At 38.2% G+C, this 11,592-nt stretch overlaps 1 protein-coding gene across 1 annotated transcript; it reads right to left on the reverse strand.

Annotated features, from left to right (window-relative positions):
• Positions 1 to 2,691: 2,691 nt before the first annotated feature.
• Positions 2,692 to 10,323, reverse strand: cdx1b (caudal type homeobox 1 b). Its single transcript, XM_026910903.3, has 3 exons — positions 9,627 to 10,323; positions 3,688 to 3,836; positions 2,692 to 3,160 (listed from the first exon to the last, which is right to left on the reverse strand). The coding sequence occupies exons 1-3, from the start codon at positions 10,081 to 10,083 to the stop codon at positions 2,987 to 2,989; spliced, it is 780 nt and encodes a 259-aa protein (XP_026766704.1). The 5' UTR covers positions 10,084 to 10,323; the 3' UTR covers positions 2,692 to 2,986.
• Between the last annotated feature and the right edge of the window lie 1,269 nt (positions 10,324 to 11,592).

Raw genomic sequence — 11,592 nt, forward strand, 5'->3', positions numbered from 1 at the left:
TGTTCACTGAAAATAAGACGAAAGAAAAACTTTGAAGATGGAAAATGATGTTTGCAGATCTGCTGTTGTATGTGTTAATAAAAGATTAAACCCAGATTCAGAGCTAAATGCATTTTCACCAAACTGACTAATTCCTGGGAATCATTAATCTTCACTATTAGTTTTACTGAAGTTCCTGAATAATAACAATGCCTCGAAATGAATAACTGAATAATAAACCCTGATTTTTATGGGGTTAAGTCGTTTTACACTCTAATCTAGCGCTGAAAAGTGAAGTCATGGTGTTAGTTATATTGCTGCATTAAAAGTAAACGTTAATATCCGAGCACGCTGCAGCGTTGGTCCATTTTAAAACGTATGAATGTCAGTCGATGATCTGCTCGGGCTCGCATGTGCTGTGTTTGCTCATGCACTGCGATGGCTTTGCCCTTTGGCCGCCGCACCCTGCCTGTGCTAGCGTGGTTGGTAAACGTTGGTAAACATGGCCGCTGCATCTCTTCATCTCTCCATCCCTCCCTCTCTGATAAGGACGAGTGGAGAGGGACGAGTACTGAAACGACTCCCAGTGTGTAATCGTCTCTTATCCAGCCGTCTCGTTACACTGAGTAAACAGTTAAAACACAGCCCTGTGAATCCTGTTCACACACACACACACACACACACACCAACTTTAAACACTCAGAAAAACATTTTCGAAAACTAGTCCAGTTTTCTCTTGTCCTGGTTTTGACTATCCATGCACATGTTGGTGTTTGTCATGCTTCAGCTCCTGACTGTACTCCTGTACTGAGCCTGAACTCATCCCTGATCTTCTCCAGCCTCCAGCACCAACGCGTTCTGCTAATAAACCTGAGGCAGGGTTTTACTAAAGCACTATTTTACTCACATCTTTCTAGATCACACAGCCTAGGTTAGCATTCTGATCATATGTCCTACATATATTATTATTATTATTATTATTATTATTATCTCGTCTACCTCTTAATCTCCTCCACTTCCAGGTCCTCTGCAGGTTCTCCAGTCCCCTGGCCACTGACCTGGGAGTTCCTGCTGTAAACAGTTCTTCCAGCAGTGTTAACAACAAGCATCAGGGTCACCAGGAGGAATTCTGGCCCCTTTCACAGGTTAATCCTGTCTTAATCCTGCCCACTTACACCAAACAAATAGTATTCCAGGGTTCTTCTAGGTCTTCTGTCACTTGGTGTTGCCCCCACTGGTGCCTCAGATTTTGGTTCCTGGTTTTGTTTCAGTATAACTTCAAGCTCCTCTCTTTGGTGTCCCAGTTCTTCTCCAGCTCTGGTTCAGGTCTGAGGGAAGCCTGGCATGAGGTTTAAGGATCTGGCATTATCCTTAATGATGTTTTCTCCTGACCTCATGGTGTCTTTTCCCCTGTGATCCAGTCCCGTTCCCAGTCCACATGTAGCCTTATCCGGCCAACAAAGATTCCATACCGTTCCTGCCTCTGTTCTCTCTCTCCAACATGAGAGCCTCCTGTCCCTCCTGGTACCACATCTGATCCTGGATCTATTGCTGCTGATGGTTCTGCTCTGGCTTTCTTCTCTCTTCTTCTCTCTCCCTTCCTTTTTTGTTATCTTCTCACTCGTCTGCTCTGACATTTATTTCCAGACCCTGTGACACTACTACAAAGGTATTCATGGTCCTTAGTCTTTGGTTCTCCAGATATTTTAGATCTTTCTGATTCCCCTCAATCCTCTGTCTTTGGTGAGCCACACCTGCTTGCTCTAGAAGGTCCAATCTCATTTGTCTCAGAAGATGATAGTATGTCCGGTTCTAGTCCAGTCATCCACTGTTTGTGCTATTCCACTAGCCTCTGCTCGTCTCCAGGATTAAATCTCAGTCCTCACTCCAACTCCAACCATAAACCAAGCTCCACTCAGAACCCTGGGGTTATCCGATATCTAACTTTGCTTTAGACTAGACATCCTTAATGGGGGTCACAGTGGTACAGCAGGTAGCTTTGACACCTTCAGGGTCCCAGGTTTGATCCTGAGTTCAGGTGACTGTCTGATTCGTATGTTCTCCCCCGTCTGACTGAGTTTCCTCTGAGTTCTCTGGATTCCTCCCAAAAACATGCCAATAGGTGAATTGATGCCGATAAAACTTCCCCTACATGTGAATGTGTGTGTGTGTGTGTGTGTGTGTGTGTGCGTGGTGCTCTGCAATGGACTGGTGTCCCATCCAGGATGTATTCCCACCTCGTGCCAGATGTTCCTGGGATTGGCACCATGACCCTGACCATGATAAGGTGCTTACTGAAGATGAATGAATGGATGATCTGGTCTGTTTGGTATTTTTTGTACCTGAATTCAGTGTAACGGAAGGTTCCTCAGTTCCAGTTCCATCTGATCCTTGTCCTCCCCTGAATAAAGTTTGAACTTGTGCTAATTTGTAAACTAATGCTGCCAGTTTAACTAGCATAACCACTATCTTTGGATCTCTTCTGTATTTATGCAGGAATCCCAGCAAGACTTCTTCTTGTTCCCTTGTTCCCATGTTCACACCCTGTTCTCTTGGGTTTCATATTTCATATTTGACCCTATTAGCTTGTTGTTGTATTTCTGATGTTCAGTATTTCAGAATTCACCTGGAATTGCTCGTCTCTTGATTTTAGGAGCCTCAGTGCCTTGTGGAAATGTAAGAATAAAACAAAACAGGTTTCACAAACAAAGCTTTTAATACAAATTAGGTTTAAAATATACACTTATTAGCTTTCTAACATTTGAATCAAAAGCATTTACAAATATTCAGACTATGGAAAGAGCAAACCAAACATATTATTAACAGTAGAAAGAAACACGACCGAAGACCTGGTTTATGAATAGTAATAGTTTTCCTCTTTAAAAGCACTTTTATAAAGCATGAAAATGTCCTTTGGAGTTTTTCGGTGTCCAGAATGACTCAGAAAGTGAAAGTTGTGTGAATATGTTGAATATTATTGTTATTGTGTACGGTTGCTTCTTTTCTCTCAGTACTCTTCTTTAATGGTCATGGGCATGGAGGACGACACCAGCCCTGCGCTGCTGCTCGTGATGTTGGAGCTCGGAGGAGTCGGCGTCGTGGTGGACGCCTGCGGCTGCTGCAGTTTCTTTTTGTTAATTTTTCTCTCTTTGGCACGTCGGTTCTGAAACCAAATTTTCACCTAAAACACAAAAGGAGAAAAAAGATAAAAATTTTGCGTGATACACCGAGGTCGCAGCTGAGAAACGAAACATCTGTAGACGCCAGACAGCTGTGATGTGTATGTATAATGTGTTGCCTTGATAATTGATTATTATTATTATTTCCTCCTTGTATGCTTTTATTTGTCTCGTATTCTTTCTTGACCTTTTCTTATACATGTTCATTCTTTACTCTTTAATGTTGAAACAAACTCCGCGGTTTTGTTTTTTTATCTTAAGCCCAATTTCTTTATTTTGCATTTTTTTTCTTTATTTTTTCCTAATTTTTCTTTTACTTTGTCTGTCTTTAAACTTATAAACATGCATTATTATTATTATTATTATTGTTATTATTACTGTAACACACGGCACACACACAGTCACATGGTTATAATTCTGACTCATCTTTAATAACACACAGTGTGCTAAGTAGTGTATTACACAAATTACACAACACTATTGTGTCTTTCATCAGGATGAATTTTTCATTTTTAATTGATTAACGAACCTGTCTCTCTGATAGGCTGAGGGCCGTGGCAAGCTCCGCCTTCCTCCTGATGGTGATGTAGCGGCTGTAGTGGAATTCCTTCTCCAGCTCCAGACGCTGATGATCCGTGTACACCACCCGGTACTTATCCTTCGTCCTGGTCTTTCCTCCTGAGCACAGAACGAGAGAAAAGAGAAAAATGAGTCAGTTTAAACATCAGATTGTTTAGGATCGAGTTTATGTTTTTATTAGATGTTAAAGTGCGATGGTTTAAAAAGAAGCTGGAGTGAATAATCTAACCTGACTGATTAGATTCTGTTTCATTTTTAAAGTCAGATTAATTTTAGATCTGAGATCAGACAGTTTAGTTTTAGGTTTAAGCTCAGATTAGTTTTCGATTTAAAGAGTATTATATTATTTTTATGTATAAAATTAGATTTTAGACTTCTATTTAAAATGAGTATGTTTAGATTGAAGTCAAGTGTAGATGTAGGTTTAAATTAGGATCATTTGAGTGCTGAAAAGAGACAGTTTGATTTAAAATGTGATTTACTGTGACACTGAAAGTGACATGATTTTAATGGGAAAAGTTCCGATGTTGAAATGTTTTGGTTTAGTGGTTTATAACGAGGTTTTTAGTTTTAGATTTAATGTGAAATGGTTTCGAATAAGAAAATGTAGTTTTGCTTTATAATGTAAAAGATGTGTGTCTATTTCTAAGTTAAAAGTCAGCTGGTTTGTGTTTAGTGAAATGATGAGAAGAAATGAATCTCTTAAACTTTTAACAGAAGCTGCAGAGATTCTACATGTTCTTTCTTTACGCTCATAAACAAACTGACACTGAAGAAATAATTCAATAAAACACAGTTTATTTCCACGGGTTTGTTCTCAAATTTACAGCTGAAGTTCACTTAAATAATAAACCAGTATGTTTTTACACATCCGTCTGTCCGTCTGTCCGTCTGTCCGTCTGTGTGTCTCTCTGTCTGTCTGTCTGTCTGTCTGTTTGAAATTCGGCTTCACGTGTGAGTTGCTGTGGATAAAATTAAGTGTGAATGTAAAAACAGTGCCATACTGCAGCGTGTTTTTTTTGCTCTAATTTATCAAACCTGTAATTAAAAGCACACACATGAAGCGTCTCTTTAATTAGCGCCGTATATCAAACGCCATTTAGCCTGTCAGAGCTTTAAGTGCTAAAGCAGCGGCCGAGTTAAACATTAAAGTACAAGCGTGTGTGTGTGTGTGTGTGTGTGTGTGTGAGGAGGCCATTAGGGGAAACACTCATTAGTCCTCTTAATCTCTCGAGTTAACATTCATTCAGCCGGGCGCCGGTCGTAATGAGCTATCTTTACTAATTTAACTGTTTGCACAAATGAGTCGCTCCTCGAGACGCAATATGTCCGCCTGAGGGAGAGAGGGAGAGAGAGAGAGAGAGAGGGAGAGAGAGAGAGAGAGAGCAAGAGAGGGAGAGAGAGCAAGAGAGAGAGAGAGAGGGAGAGAGAGAGAGAGAGAGAGAGCAAGAGAGAGAGAGAGAGAGAGGGAGAGAGAGAGAGAGCAAGAGAGGGAGAGAGAGCAAGAGAGAGAGAGAGCAAGAGAGAGAGAGAGCAAGAGAGGGAGAGAGAGAGAGAGAGGGAGAGAGAGAGAGAGAGCAAGAGAGGGAGAGAGAGAGCAAGAGAGAGAGAGAGAAAGGGAGAGAGAGAGCAAGAGAGGGAGAGAGAGAGCAAGAGAGAGAGAGAGCAAGAGAGGGAGAGAGAGAGGGAGAGAGAGAGAGAGAGAGAGAGCAAGAGAGGGAGAGAGAGAGGGAGAGAGAGAGAGAGAGAGCAAGAGAGGGAGAGAGAGAGAGGGAGAGAGAGACGAGTTCGAGTCAGTCCTCGGTTAATTAACACTTTATAATGTTTTATAAAGGCAGGTTAATAATCCAGCTCAGTGTCTGTGTGTGTTAATCAGCCTCACTGTTAAAGTAAAAATTATTTTTGGATCTAAATTATTTTAAGTTTAAAATTTGATATTAAAGCAAGATGTTTAGTTTAAAGTCGGATGATTGTGGTTTAGGTTTAAAATGAGAGTTGAAGTTGAGTGATAAAATGAGATGGTTCAGGTTTGAAACATTTATGGCGAGGTTTAAAGTGAAATGTTTTTCTTTTTAAAGTGTTCAGATGTTTAAAATAAAATGGATTTAGGTTTAAATGTGCAGATTTAGCTTTAGTGGGTGTGATTGTGTGTCGCTGTGTAATGCAGCTTTGTCGAGTCCAAGAAAGAAATCTCTGAAAGGAAAATAAAGTAAAAAGTAACCTTAATCTTAATCTTAATCTTAAACCTAAACTTAATCTTAGTCCTAATGTTCAATTATATTACCAGGTAAAAAGAGGTTTGTTGCATGTCAGGAATTTGGAGTTAAAATTGAACATTTTTGATATCAGCTAAAACAAAAATAAGACTCAAAAGATACAGTTTTATTTTTTTTTAATTCTATTTTAATACTTAACCATCTCAGATGATTCATTAGCTGAGACTTAGCTATAGCTAAAATAACGAAATAAACCACATGTTTATGTAAATACTACAGTGTGGCATTTTCACTGTGTGTAAAGCTACTGATTCACTTCATCTTTCTGTTTATTCAGTTATATTATTAGTTAAAATTAGAGAATAAACTCTTTATTTTAATTCTACAGTGTAAAATGTGTATCTGTACTTTAATCTGGGTTTTACTGTAGATTTCATTAGCTGAGATTTTGCCTGAGAAAACAGTTTATCTGGTATTTCTGTTTTATCTTGTTTAAGGAGTTTAAGAAGCTCAGCAGTAAAAACACTCTGATGTCTAAAAACTCGCTAGCGAAACGCGATTCCTGGCGATTTGATCAGGTTTTTGGAGAATTACACGCCGTAGCGAAACTGAATGAATCCAGTCCAGTCATCATCATCATCATCATCAAAACAGAGAAGAGCGCTTACACACTCTGTACACACGACATCACATAACACGAAGGTTTATAATGTTTAAACGAGCGAATAAAACCACATCACTTCTCCACCGATGTTAGCGTGAACAGAGATCACTTTTACCTCAGGTGACGGGACAGAGATCAAAGTGATCGGACATTTCCCATCGTAAAATTACACCTGATACAGCGACATTTTTCCCATACGTAGGTTCGATTATAAATATAAAGATGGATGGAGTGTTTACTTCTGATATCCTGGTATTATCTCAGGATCATTTCAAATTCAGGTTACGATCATTAAAGCTGAGAGACGTGAAATAGTTTATAATGTAAATATGATGATTTCGATTCATCTCAAAATAGTGTTTTTGCTTTTTATGTTGAATGGACGATATTAAACATGAAATGGGCGTGGCTTCTGAAATCTGGGTCTGTGTGTATTAAATATTAAATTAAATGCAGATTTGATCAATAAACAGCAGCAGATTTTAGACAGTCAGTGTTTCGGTGTGTTTCAGTGGAACAGGAATGAAATCTTTAAATATCGTTTTCATCTTTTTGACTTAAGAAATTCTAACGAGCTTCAACTGCTGCAAACGACAAACAACAGGAAACATTTTTCACTTCAGGAAAACGTGTCGATTTCAAAACTGATAGATTTTTAGTGGAAAATGTGAAAATGTGGTCTCCTGTGTATGCGTGTGTGTGGGTGGTTGTATGTGCGTGTGTGTGCGTGTGTGTGTGTGGTTGTATGCGTGTGCATGTGTGTATGCGTGTGTGTGGGTGGTTGTATGCGCGTGTGTGTGCGTGTGTGTGTGTGGGTGGTTGTATGCGTGTGCATGTGTGTATGTGTGTGTGGGTGGTTGTATGCGCGTGTGTGTGTGTGGTTGTATGCGTGTGCATGTGTGTATGTGTGTGTGTGGGTGGTTGTATGCATGTGTGTGTGTGCGTGGGTGGTTGTATGCATGTGTGTATGTGTGTGTGTGGGTGGTTGTATGCATGTGTGTGTGTGTGCATGTGTATGTGTGTGTGTTTATAATTTGCCTTGACGTCAGGTTATTAGCTGATTTATTGCTCTTGCGGTTTTTGATGTGATGTCACAGATCTGAGTGTTAATGAGCTCTTCGTGAGAATCTGTAAGATGAAGTGGCCGAGTCTGAAGTTAATCTGTGTGTGTGTGTGTGTGTGTGTGAGTCTGAAGTTAATCTGTGTGTGTGTGCGTGCGTGTGTGTGAGTCTGAAGTTAATCTGTAACGCGGGCCGTAAAGTTCTCTGTCTGGGACGAGGAGGTAATGAGCAGGAACGACAACGCCGAGGCTCCGAGGCTCCGAGGCCCATTAGGAGAAGCGACGACATCAGTCCCAAATCTGTGTGTGTGTGTGTGTGTGTGTGTGCGTGCATGTGTGTGTGTGCGTGTGTTTGTGTGCGTGTGTGTGTGTATTCATCCTGCGTTATCAGAAATGAACAACAGCCTTTTATATGAAAAAGCTTGAGCTTTTAAAAATGATAGAATTATAATGAAATAAATAAATAAACATTTTTACAGCTCAGACTTTACAGACGAATTTAAAGACTTTACATACTTTATTGGCAGATCTTTTCCTTATATCCATGTATTTTAATTACATTTAAAAGTTTTTCAAATAATTCTCATTTAATTTCCTTTTTTTAAGAAATTAATATTTATTTATTTGTTTATTAGCTGTTTGTTTTTATTATCGTTTATTAGTTATTCAGTTATTTATTTCACGTCTGTTCTGAAAGTCGTAAAGCTCATTACTTTGAGAGGACGCAGTAATAAATGTACACCTCAGAGCTATAACTTTATAGTCCCTTATTCTCTGTAATGATCTTTAATCATAATTTAAAAGGTCATATAGGATTTATTTGTTTGTTTGTTTGTTTTTTTGTTCGTATAAAAGGCTGTTGTTCTGCTGTCTGTGCAGGAAAACGATATAATAAATCAAAAATAACAATAATAAAACATTTAAAGCTCATCTTTTCACTTCAGTGTTGATTTATTTTACTACAAAACACTTATTCATCCTCTCGTTTACTTCTCTTTTATAAACTCTATTTCATTTAGCCGAAAATAATTAATGCATAAATATGAAGAGCTCGATTCTCTCTGACATCATCATTAAAGGAAATGCATAGAAAGTCAAAATAATCATCTGTGTTTCTAATCTCAAAACTCAAAGGATTTCTCGATGAAAAACTCATTTTTGTTATTAATTTATCTATTTCAGTTTATTTAGCTGTAATTTTATTTTCCTAGTAGAAGACATTTTGTTTTCTCGTGCGTTCTTTACAGCCTCCACATAAACGTTATTAACTGCGGCTTTAGTGATGAATTGTGTTGCTGTTATTGAAGCTCTACACGTTACAGTCTCGAACTTAACGACTCGATTCAGTTTTCCTTCCTGATAGATCACGCAGCATGACGACTCTTTAATCATTTCAACTTTAATTATGCGTTCGCAGTCATTTTCTCTCTTTTACTACTTTATTTTTGTTTTATTTATTTACATTTGACTTTTTTTTTCAAGGTTGTAAATTTGCTCCTGTTTTAGTTTTATTTTAAATAATTCAATAATGTTTAGATTTACTTTTACTGTAAATAAACTCTGTATTTCATACGCAGTTTTATCATTTTGTTTATTTATTTTTACTCGTTTAACTACAGTATCATTCTTTTTCCAATTTGATTTTATATAATATTTATTTATAATTTTGGACAACTTTTCACCTTTTTACAAAATGTCCAATAATGTAAATAAACGCTATAATTTTAGCATTGTATTTATATGTAGTTTATCTGCATGCGTTTATTTTTTTCACTTTAATTTTCGATTTAATTTATAAACTTTATAACTTTCAGCATTGATGAGATGTTTAGGATGTAATCACAATCACAATCATAATATAAATATATGTATGAAGATCTTATTTTTGAATGAATTTGTTTGTCTTTAATAAATGATTTTATCAGAACCCCTCCCCCACACGCTCGTACCCGGGTTGGAGGGCGGCGCGGCGCTGCGGCGCATCCACTCGTACGGGTTCCTGCGCTGCTCGCTGGGCGACAGTGGAGCGACTGCTGATGAAGAGCTGATGGAGGGATGAAGAAGAGCTGAAGGCTGCAGGTTGGACGGAGGGAAGTCGGGCGGCCCGAAGCCGATCTGTCCCGGGTTGGAGGACGGGTTCGGGGCGGCCGAGGGGCCGTAAGGGGTCCAGTCATCCCGAGTCGGAGCGGGAGCAGGAGGAGCAGGAGGAGGATACGCAGAACTCGTCTGGTTTGCGTCGTTAAAGCCGGGGACGTGATGATGGTGATGATGATGGTGGTATCCGGTAAAATCCGTGTACTGAGGAGCGGCGGGGACGAAGTTCTGAGGGTTGAGGTTGAGGCTCGGGTGTCGCACGGTGTTGGGGTACATCCCGCTCTCCTTATCCAACAGGTAACTCACATACATCTTCACTTAGTTTTTCTCTTTTCCCGTCTAAACACTCATCACACACTGATCCTGTCACTGCAGGGATGAAGCCTCACCTCCAACTGAAGCACCTGACACTCACACTCACACACACACTCACACACACACACACTCTGGCTGCCAGGTGACGTCACCTTTACGAGCCCTAATCTGCCTCTGCGCCCTCCCTCACCTCCTACACGGCCTTCATTCAGGACGCAGCCTTCAAAAGCCTCTCAATGGAGAAAACCATTTCCTCTTCAAACGTACACACCTTCCACACAGCTCAGATTTCCTCAGGTGGTGTGTGTGTGTGTGTGTGTGTGTCAGAAATGCGAGCTAATCATTACTGATGTCTCTCACACCTGAAATGACAGTGTAGAATATAAAGGTGAATTAATTCGACACTTAAACAGTTTAACAAATCAGCGAATAAAATCTACGCCTCTGATTAAAAGAAAGATTAATTCATTTTAATTAATTCCAATTCTAAACGAGTAAACATCATCAACTTTACTTTAAAGGTCAAACTTTGTAAAATTTGATTTTAATCAGAGTTTTCAACATTTACTCTACAGTTAAAACTGAATTAACTCTGAACACCTTCTGTGTGAAATAAACTCCATTACCACATGCAGCGTTCCTATAAACAGACACACTGTGTGTGTGTGTGTGTGTGTGTGTGAGTGTTTAATACATTGTTCCTGTCAGTGTGAGTTTCTTCCTCTTTGGTTTTTGTCACATTAATGGTTTTACGCTTCATGGCTTTTCACACACACACACACACACACGCACACAATAAAATCACTAGCATTATTAATACTATTATTATAGTTCTATAATAATAATAATAATAATAATAATAATAATAATAATAATAATAAGTGTGGGATAATTTTGTTTTAAATAAATTAATTTTGCACAAGTGTTTTTATTGTATTACATTTTCAACCATTTAATAAATTACTTCTTTGTTGAAATTAGAATTTTTAAAAATGTAAAAACAATGGTAAGTTAAAAGTTGAATAAAATAATGAATGGTGAATTAAATGTGACAGTAGAGCGCACACACACACACACACACACACACACACACTCAAGTGCTGATGGTGAAAAATCTCTTTTATTTTAGTTTCATCACTTAAAGCAGATAAAAATAAAATATTTTTTCTTCATCTTGTTTAAAATACACAATGATCAGGTGTTTACTGAATTTCTTGTAATCAAAATTTTGAAAAACAATTTTTTTTTATCTTGTTCATTACATAATCAGTAAATAATCACATTATCCATGAAAACAAGGAGTGTTTAATTATATAAAATGTTATAAATTATTCATTTATTCAGAGTCAAGCTACAATTTATTTAGTAAAGAGTAAAAGAAATAACATGCAGCGTGTGTGCTGTAATGTCCTTTAGATTCTCATAATTTTATTTATTTATTTATTTATTTATTTATTTATTGTAGATTATATTCAGTTATAATAAAGCACACTCTATATAAAACTA

Source organism: Pangasianodon hypophthalmus, chromosome 15, assembly GCF_027358585.1.
Source record: "Pangasianodon hypophthalmus isolate fPanHyp1 chromosome 15, fPanHyp1.pri, whole genome shotgun sequence".
In the NCBI taxonomy this organism is placed as follows: Eukaryota; Metazoa; Chordata; class Actinopteri; order Siluriformes; family Pangasiidae; genus Pangasianodon; species Pangasianodon hypophthalmus.

What these genes read in the sequence shown, in the direction of transcription:
- cdx1b (XM_026910903.3), bottom strand. Translation starts at nt 10,083, where the DNA reads ATGTATGTGAGTTACCTGTTGGATAAGGAGAGCGGGATGTACCCCAAC. An exon ending in CGCGCCGCCCTCCAACCCGG is followed by an intron (nt 3,837 to 9,626) that starts GTACGAGCGTGT and finishes TTCTGTGCTCAG; the next exon opens with GAGGAAAGACCAGGACGAAG. An exon ending in TCAGCCTATCAGAGAGACAG is followed by an intron (nt 3,161 to 3,687) that starts GTTCGTTAATCA and finishes TTTGTGTTTTAG; the next exon opens with GTGAAAATTTGGTTTCAGAA.